This window comes from Triturus cristatus, chromosome 10 (genome assembly GCF_964204655.1).
Source record: "Triturus cristatus chromosome 10, aTriCri1.1, whole genome shotgun sequence".
Lineage (NCBI taxonomy): Eukaryota > Metazoa > Chordata > Amphibia > Caudata > Salamandridae > Triturus > Triturus cristatus.
The window spans coordinates 893967864-893985291 of record NC_140593.1 but is presented as its reverse complement, the minus strand read 5'-3'; the positions used below and the strand labels follow the sequence as shown (position 1 = coordinate 893985291).

The 17428-nt window shown below is 42.5% G+C and overlaps 1 protein-coding gene across 3 annotated transcripts in view; it reads left to right on the top strand.

Moving 5' to 3' along the window:
* Nucleotides 1–2563: 2563 nt before the first annotated feature.
* ELP6 (elongator acetyltransferase complex subunit 6) overlaps nucleotides 2564–17428 on the top strand; it is a 154396-nt gene continuing 139531 nt past the window's right edge. The window contains exons 1-2 of one of the 3 annotated variants that reach the window (XM_085628623.1): nucleotides 2564–2626; nucleotides 6620–6684. In XM_085628623.1, coding sequence (XP_085484749.1) covers nucleotides 6631–6684 — 54 coding nt within the window. In that variant the 5' untranslated portion in view covers nucleotides 2564–2626; nucleotides 6620–6630. Of the gene's footprint in view, nucleotides 2819–6619; nucleotides 6685–17428 lie in introns of all 3 variants that reach the window. The other 2 variants (XM_085628622.1, XM_085628624.1) reach the window with 2 other exon arrangements.

The window sequence follows — 17428 nt, the reverse complement described above, 5'->3', positions numbered from 1 at the left end:
AGCTGTGCTCATGACGGAGTGGTTCCGTCACGTCTCCGCCCACTGTGCTAATCGCCCGCACAGGCGGGGAATTAGCGCCGCGTGGGCGGAGCGGCCGCCAACGGCCGCAGCATGACGGAACCACTCCGTCATGAGCACACGGCACCAGTGGCTCATGACGGAGTGGTTCCGTCATGAGCAGGGAAGGGGTTAAAGTTTCATTTTTAGGTCTCGCCTGAGCCAGCGCATGCGCTGCTCTGGCGGGACATTTAGTAAGCGGCTTTTGAAAGTGTCACCACAGGCTTTTGGTGGCCTCAAGCTTGCGTGCACGTGAGCGTGCACGCGCACAGCCGCCATCTGTCTTTCCTCACAACTCAACACAACTCCCGCTTCTCCCCCTCCCCCACTACAGATGCTTGATCGCGATCACTTTCACGGCCGCGCGGCCAATGCTTAATTACTCGCAATGCCATGTTTTTTCCTCTGGAAGGCATTCGTTTTACCAACTTTCTTGTCCGCTCAAAATTGTGCGCACCTGCCAACAACGTAGCCTTATGCTAATTGTGATAAATACCAGGAGCGTAAACCGGCGCACTTCCTATCTTTCTTCTATGTTTATCGCTGTTGCCGTGAAACGCGGTACAGTCGGAAACAGTTCTATTTCCGGGTCACAAGAATGGCGGTCCTGGCATCAAATTCGAACAATCCTACAGTATTCTTTGACGTTACTATAGGGTGGCAGGTGAGGTGTTTTATGGAGGGAGAAAGGTTAGGACGCTCCTGACTTCTTATACTGCGTTCTGTGCGCACAGTAGTTAACGCGCTCCCTTCCGACTGTCGCCGATATATACCTGGTGTAGCACCTTTTCCTGCCCCATGTGCTGCACGTTCTCTTCCATGTGGTTCCGCATAGACCGGCGCCGCAAAGTTCACCCTTTTCTATTAACTGTCCAAGGATCTGTCTGTCCCTCGCTCTTTACTTTCGTAACTGGCGGGTATACCCATAGTGTGCGATTTCGCAAACCAGTCCTGGCGTTTTAGTCCACAAAATGTTACGTTCTGCTAAGAACTTCTAATTTAGATTATATCATTGTATTACATGGCTACGTTTTGGTTTGTATGCGATTGAGAATTAAATATAGAAATCTGGAGAATTTTATTTTCGATTTTACTTGGACTATTAAGTTATAAGAGGCGGAAATGAAATATCCTCACTTTTAACTCACAAAACCAGGAGTCTCTAAGTTAAATAACGCACAAAACCAGGAATCGATAAGTTAATTACTAAATGCTCGCATTTAGGACATTGAAAGAATGGGCTTACCAATTATGTTATAAAATCAGTGTTGTCTGAATTCATGGTTTATATTAAAGCTCCATCTGATACAGCACTTCACTACCTGTCAGATAGTAACTATCACAAACCTACGTACATTTGCGGTAAGAGAATTTGCAACGACAGTAGCCAATAACAACAAGCATTGGCATAGCCAATAGGTCTCTCCTTTGGGACCTTATAAGTGTTTAGCCATGCAAGTGTTGGTGTTGTTGCACCAAGGATATTCTGCGGCATAGCTAAAAACGTATACGGTCCAAAAAGCGAGACCTATTGGCTATGCCAATGCTTATTTAAGAGTAGGCAGTGGCCCGTGTGACCGCTGCCTGCTCTTGAAAAACGTTTTAGCTGCCAAGCACAAATGAAAAGGGGTCCCCTGGGTACCCCTTCCCGTTTGCGACTGGCTTACCACCTACTTGAAGTAGGCAGTATACTGCAATTGTATTGCGACCGCATTATTGTTCCAAAACAGTAGTACATCCCCCTGTGACTCACTATTAGGAGGGAACGCCCTTGTCACGCCCCTTCCAAATAGTGACTTGCAAATCCTATTTTGCGATTCGGTAACAGATTACAGACTCGCACAATAGGGTCGATACATGCTACAAGCCATATTAGCAGTTGCAAAAGGCTTGAATCTCTGTTTGCGACAGGTCGTATGTGGCCCTTATTGAGCCTTTTGCAACTTTCATCTGAAAATGGTGCCACTTGTACTTCTTGTAGTGCCAGGCTCTTGAGTGCTTAGACACAGCAGTGGATTAATCTGGGCGCGAGCTCAGGTGGGATACACTGGCTATATTGGGAATAATAGGGAGATTTACCAGAATTAGCCAAGGATTAGGGCTAAAACACAGGGAGGACACCTGGCTTAGTATGGTGCCCCAGTGAGGAAATTCTTCACTGGAGGGTAGGGGAAGCTTTTTTTATCATCCCCTTTCTTCAACTGGGATTTTGATGGATTTTGATGAGGATTTCATTTGTTTTTTAAAGGTTTTCATAGTGGTCTTTGAAAGACTGAGTCGCAAAAAAGGGACGAGGCGGCCAGGTTACTTTATTAGCAATAGTTGTATTTTCCGTCGTGCTAATAAAGCGTCACTGTATTGTTTTTTCCACCAAGTGCAACTTCCTGTGTCGAACGGACTCCTAAGCGTCTCATTTATCGTGATGGAACAGCGAAGGCTACGGTGTACAACAAAGCACAGTTTACTAAATTCCGTGTACGTAGAGCAATCACGGCCCCTAAGAAGCTGGGTAATCATTTCCGGGGCGGCAGGAGTCTTTTCCGAGGTTCTTCCTTGTAGCGTCAGTCGGGTAGGCGGTGCTTTTTGAAACTAGTTCTATATGTGTTTTTCACACTGGATTGGAAGTGTTTGTGTGGACAGAACAGCTCATTCCACTCCCCTTCTAGAGCTTTTCAACGGCGTCGCCACGCTTTCTTATGTTGAAGTCTGGTTGAGAGAGCTCAGCGGAGGCAGTGGGGCTCATGAGCCCGGGAGGCGGGAGGTAAGACCCTGTGGGGGAACCTTCCACCTGACTCGGGAGGGGTGGCAGTGGCACGCACGTGAGCCCACTGGTGAAATAGCGCATGTAAACATGTGCAGCAACAGTAGCCAAAAGCTGTGGCGAAAATGTTTTACACGTTTTAAACTAATAACTGATACTCTTTGAATGTGCAGCACGCAATAAGAATTCTTTAGGACCTTCATTTTATATTCAACTGTACATTTGTGTACCAAGCAAACGAGTGTACGGCGCATATGCTCTATTTATTTTATTTTATGCGTTTTTATATAGCACGGACTTTACCCGAAGGTGTCAGCGCTTCACAATAGGAACAGTGATGATACATGAGGAGAAAAATTACAAGTGAGCATGTTACAAAAGCAAATAGTGACAATTGTGCAAGTATCAAGAGCAAACAGAATACAAGAGGTAGCTGACGATACGTTACAAAAGGAAAAAGTGACGTGTGAAGGTTACAAAAGCATACAAAGTACACGTAGAGGTAAAAAACTGTAATAAATGGCAGACACTCAAAACACTAAAACAAACGTTACGTTACATGAGGCAATGGTGGCAATTGTGCATGTATCGAAAGCAAACAAAATACAAGAGGTAGCAAATGATACGTTACAAAAGGAAAGGTGACGTGTGCATGTTACAAAAGAGTACAAAGTACAAGTAGAAGGTATAATACTGCACTAAATGGCAGACACTCAAAACATAAGCACACACTGGTAAGGCACTTCTGTAGGCATGGAGAAAAGAATTTCCTATAATGGAAGGGCTTCCTTCAGAAAATAGAAGGCGTGAATTAAATTTGGAAGTGTCTTTGAAGGAGGAGAGCTTTGAGGTCAGTTTTGAAGGCCTGGGAAGAGGTGGTGGTCCGGAGCTGAGGCGGAAGTGAGTTCCAGATTCTCACCGCGTTGCCTGAAAAGAAAAGGATTGGGCCATCGATCTTTCCTTCTTGAAAGTGGGAGGTTCAAGCAATACATTTTCTGCATTACGTGATGGTCTGGAGCCTCCAGAGAGTTTCAGTTTATTCGCCAGGTAGCGAGGGGAGGAGGAGTGCTAGGATTTGTGGGTGATACAGGCAGTCTTGTTGATAGACCTTGCCCCGATGGGAAGCCAACCGAGGGTGGATAAAATGGGTGTGATGTGGTTGCTTCTTTTGGCCCCATATATGAAACGAGCTGCTGACTGGAGAACAGACTTCAGGGGGGACAGGTGGGATTTGGGGAGGCCAGTAAGAAGAGAATTGCAATAGTCCAATCTGGAGAGAACCAGCGATTGGACCAGGGTTTTAAGGTCGTGCTCTGGGAAGAAGCGACGAATCCCCCGCAGAAGGCGCAATTGGTATCGAGCAGACTTTGCAATGGAATCGATGTGGGAGAGTAGATTGAGTTTTTTGTCGAGTATGACACCAAGGGATTTTGCGCTGTCGACAATGATGGGTTTATTGTTAAGTAGATTCATCTGATCCATCCATGATTGAACTGGGGGAGGAGAAAGTGAGGAGGAGGAATTCAGTTTTGGAGGGACTCAGAATCAGTTGATGAGTTAACATCCAGTTTTAAATGGAATCGAGAGTAGAGCTTAGGAAGGAGAGATCGTGAGTGGAGGCCACCTTAAGGTAGATTTGAGTGTCGTCCGCATAGAGATGATAGTGGATCCCGGATTTACTAAGGAGATTTCCCAAAAGTTCTAACTAAAGACTGAACAATGTGGGTGCAAGTATAGAGCCTTGAGGAACACCTTGACCGACCGCCATGATAAGGATATTGCAAGTCACTCCGTAGTTCCATGACCTTATAAAGAAACTCGCAAGCCAGTATGAAGAGCTCAATATAAACCAATGGTCCCTGTAACCCATTAAAATAGAGGAAAATACACTGCCAAACTGAGGTATTCTCAACAAGAGGTTAGTCAGCAATGCATTTGGACACAGCCTGGTCCATAAGTTGCCTTTCTGTGATTTGTTTCTCCAGATACCTTTTTTACATTAATAAAGCACCACCATTCCACTGTTCAAACACAAATGATGCAAAGCAATCAGTATAGATCGCTTGTAACTTTAACGCTGTATAAAATATATTGTCGTAACATATTATATTACATTATTTTGTTCAAAATGTCCCTGTAAACTTATTTGATGGGGGTGCAATACACAGTTTCATTCATAAAATTTGCCTTTATTGCTGGTAGGAGGAATTCTCTTTGGAGAAATAGCAATTTATCTTGCCAGTCATATTCCGTCTTCCGAAAATTGCCAGGTGATTTTAAAAGGTCGAATATTACTGGTTAGAGTGCTACTCACATATGTTTACAAGGACATTTGTACGAAAATGTGTAATTTAATATTTTATTATTCCTTTTTATGTAGGATACAAACACTATAAATGTACTGCACTGTGATGGCTTTGCGTGTTCGAATTGCGAAATGCCAGTTTTTTAAACATACTAAGCAAGGTATAGAGAATAAACAAATAATGAGTAGGTTACTTATGGATCAGCTTGTGCAAAAATCCTTAGTTGATTGATCCATGTTTGAGAATATCTGTGTTTGCCTGTGCAAAGAGCTGCCACTGATGGGACGTCGGTCGGAGTAATAGGTGCCTGTGCATACATATATATGTACAGCATTGTGAAACGAAGCTGCCCCTAGTCAGATGACATTTGGAAGCAGACTACCTTGAGCCTTTCTTGGATAGAGAGTGGGATAAGGCTTGTCAGCAAAATAAACTAAACTCGAGTAATACAATATTCAAGCAGGAAACTGTAATCATGTTCACAGAACATACTTTACATCCTTGAACTTAAATAGAATATACCCAGAATGTCTCCCAGTCTGTCTTAAATGCAAAGAAGCTAACAATAGCTTCCTGCCCATATCATTTTCATGCCCCAATAGAGACATTTTAAACAAGAAACCTAGCTATATTACATTTAGAACCATGGGACATATCAGAAATGAAACCCATACACTGTCTTTTGCCTATAATTTCCAAGGCTAAGAAAGGTGAAATGAAAGATAAATATGCTGCACTGGGTGCTATACTAGCAAAATGATGACATAAAGCTAAAGAAACCACCTTTGGATAGCATGGTAAGGACTATGCTGCAGCGGGATGTAGTGGAGGAATGTCAAATGGAACTGACGAGCGAAATACAAGCTCACTGAATATGTAGCAGACTGGACACAGATGGTTCAGAGATGATCTAGCTGTCAACCCACCCCCACCCCCTCAAATGGCAGACTGCTCCAAAGATACTGTCCATGGGAGTGGCCATAATGGGGGGGAACAAAGTTTAACAAGGTACGACAATGCAGCGACCATACATCCTATGGGGGAACACAGTATGCATGACTGGTAAATAGGAGGGGATGCCAGATGAAGTTACCTCACAAGGGTAGGTACTGTGTTTTATTATGGTAGGAAAAAGCTGCTTATTCCAGGGAATGTGATGATGTATTTTTCTTTGTTTAGATTTTTTTTCTCCTGACATTAGAACTCTGGCTGATTAGTGACCTTTTGGTGCAAACTTGATATCCTATATAGTGCTTCAGGTTTGATAACTCTACCTGCTGTATTGAAGTTCTGCTCACATTAGGAAATGATTGTTATGTCTAAAGCTAGACACTGTTTGTGATGGAAAGGTGCTTATAGATTGTCTTATTTTTGTGCCTCTGAAAATATTTAAGTAAAGTTAAAAAAAAAAAAATACAAATCTTCATATTATATACAGAACATAATATAATTGTGTGCTTCAACCTCTTGCCTTCTATCTGTATCACCTAAACAGGGCTTGCAAGGATGTTTGCAGAACTGAACCATATTCTGAACTCATCGCTGGAACAGCTGGAACAGGTAGGGCAGGCGACTCTTAGATTATTACCTTCTGTCCTCTACTGCAGGAGCAAGAACCCTACCTCAGCTTCTCCAAACCTGGCCACCGAAGCACCTGTTAGTCTTTGAAGAGCATATAGGCCGGTCATTAGTACATAGACATAGTAAAACGTTTTTAATCCCAAAGTAACTGGTCACTGATATTCAAATACAACCTACGAGTATCTCATCTGGAGCCCTCAATCCTGAGAGATATCTACTGTAGGCAAGACAAAGAGCAATCAGAATAAATATTGAGTACAGAAAGAGCTGCCAACTATGAAGATATAAATACAAGTTAGAGAAACATCTAAGTCGGGGCTCCAGTCTGGTTTAGAAAAAAGTTAATGTTATTGGGGAAATGGTTGCATGAGAGTCCATGGAACAACTGTCTTTTGTGGTGAAGTCAAGGATACACAGCTTCTAAAGCAGGGGTCTCTAACCTTTTCAGTAGTAAGAACTACTTATTTTCAATGAAAATCATTCAGAGCTACTAATATTATTGGTTCCATTCACATCAGAAAAGATTATAATAGTTGCCACCCTATGCAAGATTACCAGCCATGATAACCTCAGTGCAGGATTGCCAGCAGTAATGTAAAAAAGGCTTTGTTACATTCTTACAGTACGCAGACGATATTGTGGTGCTGAGCCAAAGCCCCATTGGGCTACAAAGAGCGATTAACAACTTAGTAACCTATCTGGACCAAGACAGATTGGAATTAAATAAGGATAAAACTAAGGTTGTAAGTCTCGTGGACCCTAAAAAAACCAAGTTCAAATGGTTCGTAAAAGGGACAATTATAGAAGAAAAAGCGGCCTATAAATATCTCGGCGCAACATACAAGGAACACAAAATGGATTTAAAAGCAAAATCTCAATCGTTAATTTTTGCGTACAGATTACTGAAAAATAAATTGGGTTGCCCGAACTATGCACATCTTTTAAAAGTGATGGCAGCACAAATTCTACCGACATTGTCATATGCCCTAATAGTTTGGTGCGGCAAAGAGGTGGAACTGTTAAATGAACTTCCGATGAAGGCTTATAAAGCTGTTTTTAATTTACCAAGATCCGCCGCCCCAGCCCAGGTTCGGCTGGAATTTGGCCTGCAGAATCAGAAATTCCAGAGCATGAGCGGCTTCGTGAAAGTGTGCCATACATTTCGGGCATCTGAGCCGGGGTCATTGAATATTCTATGTTGGAATGAGATTAAAACACATATGGATCAAGATATTCCACACTCATGGGGAGCCCATCTGAGGAAATCATTGGCGGATCTTGACATACAAACGATATGGGATAGCCTGGTAGACCGGGCCGTTTTTGGCAAATTGGTAAATAAGATAGCAAAGAAGTCTTTCTTAGAGGATAAAATAACTACCTCGAAACGCAGGCATGGGTGGACTGTGATTAACTCTTACATATCAACAAAGCCTCCGGCCTACTTAGTAACTCATTTCAGTGCTGAGTTAAAGAAGAATTTCACCAATTACCGTTTGGGCATGCATGATTCGAAAGACCTACATTCGGCATGGAAAAGCAACCATCAAGCAGCACACTGTCGATTATGTGGTTTTTGTAATGAAACATTAACTTTCCTGCTGTGTGCCTGCCCCGTAATCAAGGATTTAAGGAGGGGGCTTCTAAAACCAATTTTTAACGAATTGAACACCTGCACATGCAGGCAAGCCGTGATACAATGGTTGGAAGGTTCCTCTATAATCCTGACTTGCCGGGTGTAAAATATATGACAAAAGTAAGGAATCTTTTAAGGCAAGCAGATCTCGAGGACTCCCAAAAAGCATCAACAGGGTCGGCTGGGGTGTTTCAAACATGGAACCCCTTTTCTAGCCCAAGCAGTAAGTGGACTGAAAGCCTAATCCACGGGATAATTGGAACAATATAGGAAAACGGTTATCGATAAAACTTTATTGTAAAATTTTGCATTTAAAAAAAAAAAATGAATGCCTCTAGAAGACTAATACATAAGAACCACAGCTGCAATGCCCTTGGCACCAAGGTAATAATGCCAAGCTAATAATATTCATAATGAATCTCCCAATGCTGCATGATTATCATTTATCAGTTTTGTTCGACCTGGCTTCTTTTGGTGTGTTTCCCCTGTCTTTTTGCTTTCCGACCTCCCGGTTTTGACTCTATTTTTGCTGGTTTAGTGTCTCCGCGCACTTTCTCACTGCTGTTCAGTGTTAAAGTGCTAGTGCTCATGTTGTAAATTGTTATTATGGATTGGTGTTCCCATAATTGGCATATTTGATTTACTGGTGAGCCCCTAGTAAAGTGCACGGAGTGTGCCAGGGACTGTAAATCATAGCTACTTGTGGGCTTGCAGCACTGATTGTGACACTCACATGGGTAGCCCTGAAAAGGTATCTCAGACCTGCCATTGCAGGGTCTGCGTGCGTTTAACTGCCATGTCGACCTGGCAAGTGCACCCACTTGACAGGCCCTAATCTTCCTTTGTCTTACATATAAATCACTCCTAAAGTAGGCCCAAGGTACCCCTCTGGGAAAGGTGCTGTGTGTGTTAAAGGTAGGACGTGTACTGGTGGGTGGGTGACATGTCCTGGTAGTGAATTACAGTGTATTTCGTTTTTCACTATGGAAAGCCTATCTGTCCCATAGGATAGGATGGGAGTTTACTTATAGCATCTTATTAGCCAAACTTCCCATTAGGACAAGATCGCAAAATAGAGTTTAGTATGCCTGGCCTCAGAATGTAAAAATGCACCTTTTAGTAGAGATGATTTTTATGTTCTGTGTTTGAAAATACCACTTTTACAAAGAAGGTAATTTTCTTGCTTAGGCATCCTGTGTGCCTCTGCTGGGTTTGTGGATTGACTGTCTGGCTTTGGAGTGACAGGGGCTGGGGATATGCATTCTCTGCACACAACCACTGGGGGTTTGAGGTGTGTCCTACCTTTCCTGGATGAGTCAGGGCTGGGCTGAATAGACCTGGGCTGCATTTAGAGTAGTGGAAGAGATGCTGTCTCCACCTCCTGCTGGGAAGCTAGGCCAGAGAGGACCAAACTGGCTTGGACTAAGCACCGACACACTCTGCCTGAGAGAACAAAGGAATTTTCACTGGAATCAAGGAAACTGCCAAGAAGAAGAGCTGTAAGAGCTGCCAGGAGGAGTACTGCCCCTTTTCTGTGTTGTTGCTTCGTTGGGTTGGCCTGCAGTTGCTGCTTCACGCTTGGGCAGGGAAAGGACTGGACTGAACTTTCTTTACTTATGCTGAGTATCTACAAGGGCTTGAAGTACAGCTGGTCTCCTGTTCTAAACTCTCAGGGACTGAAAAGACTTCACCAACCTCTGGGTACCGCTTCTGGAACTGTTGTTTCAGTTGCCGCAGAGAAGGGAAACACAACCGACTCCGTCAGTGGCTCTGTGTCCTAAAGGCACTGGCACATCTCGCACCGCAGCTCTAGTCTCACCGACGACGACTGCCACCACAGAGCCGCTGCTTGCACATCACCAGTGGGCACAAGCACTTTGCCTCGCTTCACTTCGCTGCCCTGGTCTCACCAACACTGTCGCTGCCTGCTGACTTTGACACCTGTGACCGCATCGTGGCTGGGGGAACCACTTGTAAGTTTCACGACTCACCTCCTTGTACCAGACTCCAGTCTGGGCTGACCGACGTCAGCTCCCGCTACCCTTCTCTGTCGCTTGCACCGTGATCTGCCAGCACCGCAACGACCACCCCTTCGCTTATCCTTAATAGAAGGCATGGTCCCTACTTGGACAAAGGTGCAAACCATTGCCAAATAGAGACCCCCGTCTCTAACAAGTTTGAAATATATATTGGAAATTTTGGGCTTTGAAAGTACGCACATTTTCATATCAAATACTCACTTTTCAGTTTAGTTATATCTATATTAATTCAACCAAGCAAAAGCTTGTAATTCAGTAGGCTGGGCTGTACATAGGAGAGCTACGCATGGGTAGCTGAAGAGCTACCAATAGCTTGCAAGCTACTCGTTGATTAAGCCTGTTCTAAAGAAACTGACCTTCCCGCCTCCTCCTACATCATGCTGACCTGCGTTGCATAATGTCCTGATGAGAACCAATCATGTGGAGTAGTTTTCTCAGTAGTGACGGGATTACATGGTCCTCCTGAGCAGTGTCTTTAAAAGTGAACATTGTTACCTGTTCCTGGAGAAGGTTTGGTTCCTTGATTACAATCATTCGCAACAGACATGAACAACAGATATCGAGAGCAGCATCTACAGCAAGTCACACTGCCATCTTCGGTATTTCACATGGTCAGTTGCTATAGGAGGTAGTGTCTTCTTTGTTGAGCATTGAGCCTTGAAGAAGAGGCAGTGACTGAATATTAATAATGATTGCTATCATTCGCTCACAAATGTCTCTTGGTGGCCTCTCTGTGTGGAATTTACCCCACTTGTCAGAATATGGGGATGTAGTATGCTGTAGTTAGTGCAAATACATACAATAGAAAAGCTTCCTTTCCGGAAAGGCTGTCAAAGAGGGTTTGGTCCTTGAAAGGGTCCACATTTTGTGGTGTATGTTCCTAATTTGTGTTTCGTAGGAACTTACTTTATGTCCTCAAGTGTGTGCTTACTACTGTCATAGCTGTCAGTTTGGGATGTGGAAAACGAAGTAAGAGCTGATGTAGGTGAAGAAAGGGATAAGGGTATGGCTCAAACTCAAGGCCTAAAGGTGATTAACTGTGCAAATGACACGCGTGCACCAGCTTTAAGGAAGTGATCAGTCATTAACACAAGCGCAAATGATACTATATGGAATACCAGTGGCCCTATTCATTTGCATGCACATCATTTTCCAGAATTCAGGTTATTTACATTTTTAAGTTATTGAATTTAGTACTCATTTATAGGATTTGTTTGCTTTAGAAAATTAAAATCTGATACAAATGTTAAACTGTAGTATTGAATGGAGCTGCTTTGTGCGATATTTAGATTTGTTTCACGTAACCTCTGTCAGGGTTCTTCTGCAGGTCCAGAGGCAGCCAGTGTCTTTTGAGCATGACGTGGCCGAGGTACTACTGCTCGACTCTTTGGATGCCACGTATTCTTATCTGAGTTTTGGCTCCAGTTCTCCGACACATTATGACTGAAGCTCTTAAAATTATTTTTTTTACAGATTTTTAGACATACACACAGTTAGAAATTAGTCTATCACTGTTTTGTAGAGCTATAACTTTAAAAGAGGGCAGGTCTTTACTTACGATAAAAATGCATAAACGCTAATATTAAGATGTGCTTGCAGTTTTGCTGTAGGTACCTATCTATAGTTAGTATTACGTTTAGAGTCCATGGGCAAGTTCCCCAGTGGCCTAGAGATCACACTACCTCACCAAAATCTGTAAAGATTAAAATCTCAGTGTTTTACTATGGACAATACTACTCTGTGACTTTAGGTCTCAAGGAGAATATTACAAATATATGAAGTGTCCTGTGAATTAACTCATTGTAATTTCTGAGTAACCCAGGGTCCTAAAGATAAAGGGGGAAAAACCCTGTGTCCCAGATGGACTGAGTAACTTTGTCATGGGTCAAGGGCAGTAGGGCACTCGCCAACAGCTGTATTCCTGTGATGGTCCTGTACATCAGCACCCTGCATGTGGTGCTGATTTGACCCGGTGCCAGGGCAACCAAGACCCAAAGTTTGAATATGACATGGTCCACTCAAGTTTATGAAATTCTTGCCTCTGCCCTGATAATTACTGGGAAGTTACTATAACTTTTAGGGACAATGGAGTAAGGAAAGTGGAAGAAAACGTGGTGCAAATCATCCCAGGCCAATCACTCTTGTGGCTATGAAGTATCAGTCTCGCCAAATCACCAGAAAGTCCTCTTTTACACAGACAATCAGGGAGCATATGGCACGAGCAGACAGTTTGCTGGCATGGTCATCAGCATCACTCAAGAGATATGCTGTCAGAGTAAGTAGTGCCAGAGAGGAGGAAGGCAGTTTATCTACCAGACCCCTCAATGGAAGATGGGCGGAGAGTGCAGCAGAGCTGAGGAGAATGAGGAGTCTTGGAGAATCTTCAGTAGAAAAGGAAGAAGTTGTTGATTACAAACGATATAGGCAGGAGTTGGAAACTGAAAATAAAAAAATGAATAAAACTCAATAAGCAAGTAAGGAGGACTGGTAAGGAGCCAAAATGAACGAAAGAGTAAACAAAACAAGGTGATGGACAAATTTTAAGTGAGCATTACAAACAGTAGCAGAATAACCAATAAAACAAAGCGAGATGCCAGGCTTCTGCCACTCTGCTTGAGCGACTAGTACTGGCACTGATGTGCTTAACCACTGAAGCAAGTCCTTTTAGCCACCACCTCCCCCTCCTAGTTTCTACAGGCCTGTCTGCCAATATCGCAAAGTCCTTCCCAATCTGATTATTCTGCCACACACTACACCAGCTTGATGCCATCATTGAGTGAGGTGATCAAATCCCACAGTGAATGCTGTTTATCGCCTTATTGAGTATCTATGCAGATAGCATTATGCCCTGTAATCCAATACTTAGTCCTGACAGCAATTAGGGGAACGTTAGTGGCATCTCCTGTGGCTCGTGGCCATTCTCACTTTTTCAAATCGTCCTTCAAGCAGTTGTCATTTGGGCCTCAATGTTTGATTAGGTGAGCACCTTTCCTCTTTTGGCCGGTCCAGCAGCATCGGCTCAGCCAAGATTTAGGGACAGGGCTTCTCCAGTGTCCTAAGTTTAGTCCACAACTTGAGCAGAAGAGCAAAGTGTTGTAATGGGCTTAGTTCATGCCCTTGGCTTGGCTGTGTCCGGCCCCAGGGTTCTAACTGTTTGGATTGTTGTCGCGTGGTTCCACCAGCGACAGTTGGAGTCTGGCTGGTGATGGAGGTTCACACTTCATTGCTGCCGCTGTCGTGCTGACAGGAATAAAGCTTTGTCAACACAAAGCTCTTGTGTCCGGTGTCATTACTACATTTCTTGGGGACGATCGCCAGCCATGTGTAGCGACACCCGGGCAGCACGAAAGCATGGAAGCAGGTGGTGAGAGGCTGCCCCGTCGAGTTTCACAACGAAGAGCCTCTTAAAAACGGGTCGCCTGACACAAAGTTCAACGAGTGCATATCGTCAAGCGCCACGCTGCAGGAAGAGTGCTTATGGAGGAGTGCAGAACGTGGAAAAGGGGAACGTCAGCAGCGCATGAGTTGCTGTGCGTCCTTGCCGAGTTTCAACCGTTTCAAAAGTGAGGTGAGGAGCGGAGCGGGGCCGGAGCGAGATTACTGTGACAGAAAGTGAGAGCGTACCTTCGGTGTCGGTGTCAGTGCTGCAGAGGCTCACACTATACTTCGATGTGAGGCACCGCTGTGGCGAGCGCTTGTGTTCTTTAAGCGCAAGCAGAGCTTTCTGCAAATATTTAACCATGAAGGCTGTACGTGTGTAAGCAGTTCTCACCTGTGTCTTTGGAAAGTTAACTTTGGTGTGCAACTCACAGCAGCTCGTCGCGTCTCTTCTGTTGTTCATGTAATCCTGGTGGTGGTGCAGATCGGAGCTTCCGAATCCCCTCTTCTTCCACGGACGGAGTGATTTCACAGTCACACACGCACACACACATCACACGCTGGTGGGGCCCATAACACCAACATTCATCCTACCACTCTATCCGTGCCATGTATAAGGGGAGACACTTTTATCCACCTAACCAATCTGCATGTACCCTGAGGTCAATGGCATCAACTAGTTGCTATAGATCTGGTGAAAACATCTTAACACTCTATATATTCAATAAACATGACAATAAAATAACCACCCGACACAATAATTCAAACAGAATATTGTTTATCTAAAATTGTAAGAAAAGCCAATTAAATGCAAGATCATTTCTCTCATATTTACCTATTCTGGCTAAAAGTCGTCTTCTAAATCAGAACTGGTCCTCAGCAAAATAATTAAAGTTTCTAGCCGTCATGTAGAGTCACCGTCCTCTCCGTCAGCATCGGGAGCTCTGATCATTGGTTCGGGAAGAAGTGGCACTAAACCGCTCTAGTCTACTAATATTTATACCAAATTTACATTCCAAATGTTACAAACATATCTTTCAAAACAGTCGAATGGCGGAAATTATGTCGTCTTGGTACATTGGGATACAACGATGAATTTTCTCACGTATTGATAGTCTCAAATTATGAATAGAAATTAGAAGTCCATAACTAATTCGTTACTTCTATGGATGTCTCTTTAGGATAAAATGTATCTCATCCATGGGACCATTATAAGTTCATCAGGACGGATTTTGGATTTGTAACAATTCTTCACGTTCAGGGGCATCTGGCATTTCTCCCAGATTTGTCGTCATGTTCATGGCTTTTCAGTTCAATGGGAGGACAAGGTCACAGTCACTGCAAAGCCTCCTTTCAAATTTTCCATCTACTCGAATGCAGGCTGCGGGTGGTAGCCATTTTATAGCAGGCCACAGTGGTCAACTTAAGCAAGGAAAACACAAAAACATAATTACTGCATGGAAATGATTATACAGTGTTATTCCCCTGCTAATACCCTTATGTGTATGTATTTATCTAGCCATTTGCGACATCAAAAGCCATTAATGCATATTAATTATAAGCACAAAACACAATAACATCACATAAGCAACATTTAGTCTGTCAATTTGCTCACCAACTTAATTCACTTATTATTTTAGCCATGCAATAGCATTCCCACGTGTGATTCTTCTGTTAATAAGGTTGGTTAGACAAGACTTGACAAATCTTTAGTAATTACTAATTAATCAGTAGTTCTTTTAATAATGACATACGAAAATGAAACAGGTATTTGGTTTAAAAGAAAAAGCCCTGCTCCATCAATCCCCCCTTTGGTGATATCTCATCGCCACAAAAATCAAAACCCAAAAATCAATTTAATTTCCCCTTTTGAAGAAATTCAAAATGTCTTCTTGTTCATTTTTAAACCCTTGTTTCCATATCATCTTCTCTTTTAGTTTCTATATACATGCTTTACCTCAATTATTCTAATTCTATTTCTTGTGGATCTCTTTCTGGTTTCTTTTGTCTCTTTTTAACATTTTCTCGTATTATTTTCTTTTTATTTCTTCTGTATCTACAACACATGCACCCTAATCTAAGAATTAATAATGCAACAATTACACACGTTAATGGAAATAATATTTTACCAAAAATGGTACTACCTATTTTAGCTACAAAATTCTTAATAGCAATCATCTTATTAGCCATTTTAGTCCAGATACTTTCAGCTTCCAGTGGTACTAATTCTTCATGCAAATCAGTAATATTTTTGATATAGACCTTTAGATCTTTGCTTTCGTCAGGAATGTAAGTGCAACAATGTTGAACTTTCAGCATTCCACAGACTCCACCCTCTTTTGCCAATAGAATGTCAAGGGCAAGTCGATTTTGCATCGCCATAGCGCGTAAAGCAACCATTTCAGTATTTACCAAAAGAAAGCCTCCAGCGGTGCTTGTTGACAAGCGATCCACCACTGTTGACAGCTTCCGAATGCCATATGCATTCAATGAAATTCCCACTGCTGGTATTAAAGCTCCAAAAATATCTCCTACAATTTCTGTCCATGTTTCTCTTCTATAGCGTGTTAATGGATTAGTATGTTCAGCATTTTCTACTCTATCCATGTGAAAAATCTTTGGAAAGACCAGGCCAACATAACATGTGCCAAACCAATGGTCAGGCAAACGGTAATAAGCCTTGTTCCCACAAATATAATACACTCCCGGAAAAACTGGATCTTCTCCTCCTCTAAATCCCCATCCGGTTGCAATAAAGTATGTATCATGGCACTCACTAGTCCCTATGAAATAATAATCATACTGGGATCTCTTCCTGGTAATGCATAGTTTGCCTTTCTGTGGTGCATCTATAGCCATGGTTGGACTGGCTCCATTTTCAACTCTTTTTCTTTCTCAATATCCCACACTGTTTCACTCATTTTATGTCCTTCTGCTTTCTTGTGCATGTTCAACCTTCTTCTCTCAACCATGTCTAGAAAAGTTTTCTCTTCTTTCAAACTGCAGGTTAAATTGTTTCTAAAAACATATTCTAATGTTAATTCTCTAGTTTCTAAAAAAATCTCACCTAAAGTGTTAGCTTCTTTAGCAGGATTCAGTTCTTTATTCATAGGCAGTTGCCCAAGAATATTATCTACATTAGACATATTATAATTTAATTTCCCTAATTGATAAAATATACTAATCAACACACTACATGAAATTATAAGTCACTCCCTCCGAAACAGAAGCAGTAATTGCATACAGACGTAGCAATCCCTTACATCCATTGTCTTTACATATTCGTACAATTATTTTGAAAACACATTGCTAGAAAAATCATTAATAGACCTATCCTTATGTATATATACATTGCTAGTTCTAGTTGGAACTATCTTCTGTGAACTCTTCTCTATGTTAGTCCTGTTCTCAGTATGTCCTTCTAACGTGTCTATTGTTACTCTAAAAGAGATCAGTAGAGCAAGCACGCTCCAAAGCAGCATTAATAATCCTGTACAGCAGCAGCACATCTTGCACCATCTTTTCATGAAGGTACATCTACTTTGATTATTCTCAGTGTTAGCCATCTTATTAATTTGACCGTGTCTTTTGACTTAGCCTCTTCTACTCCACTACCGAACTTTTAGAGCAGCAAGTACCCAACAGATTATTACAATCTATTAGTTCTTAA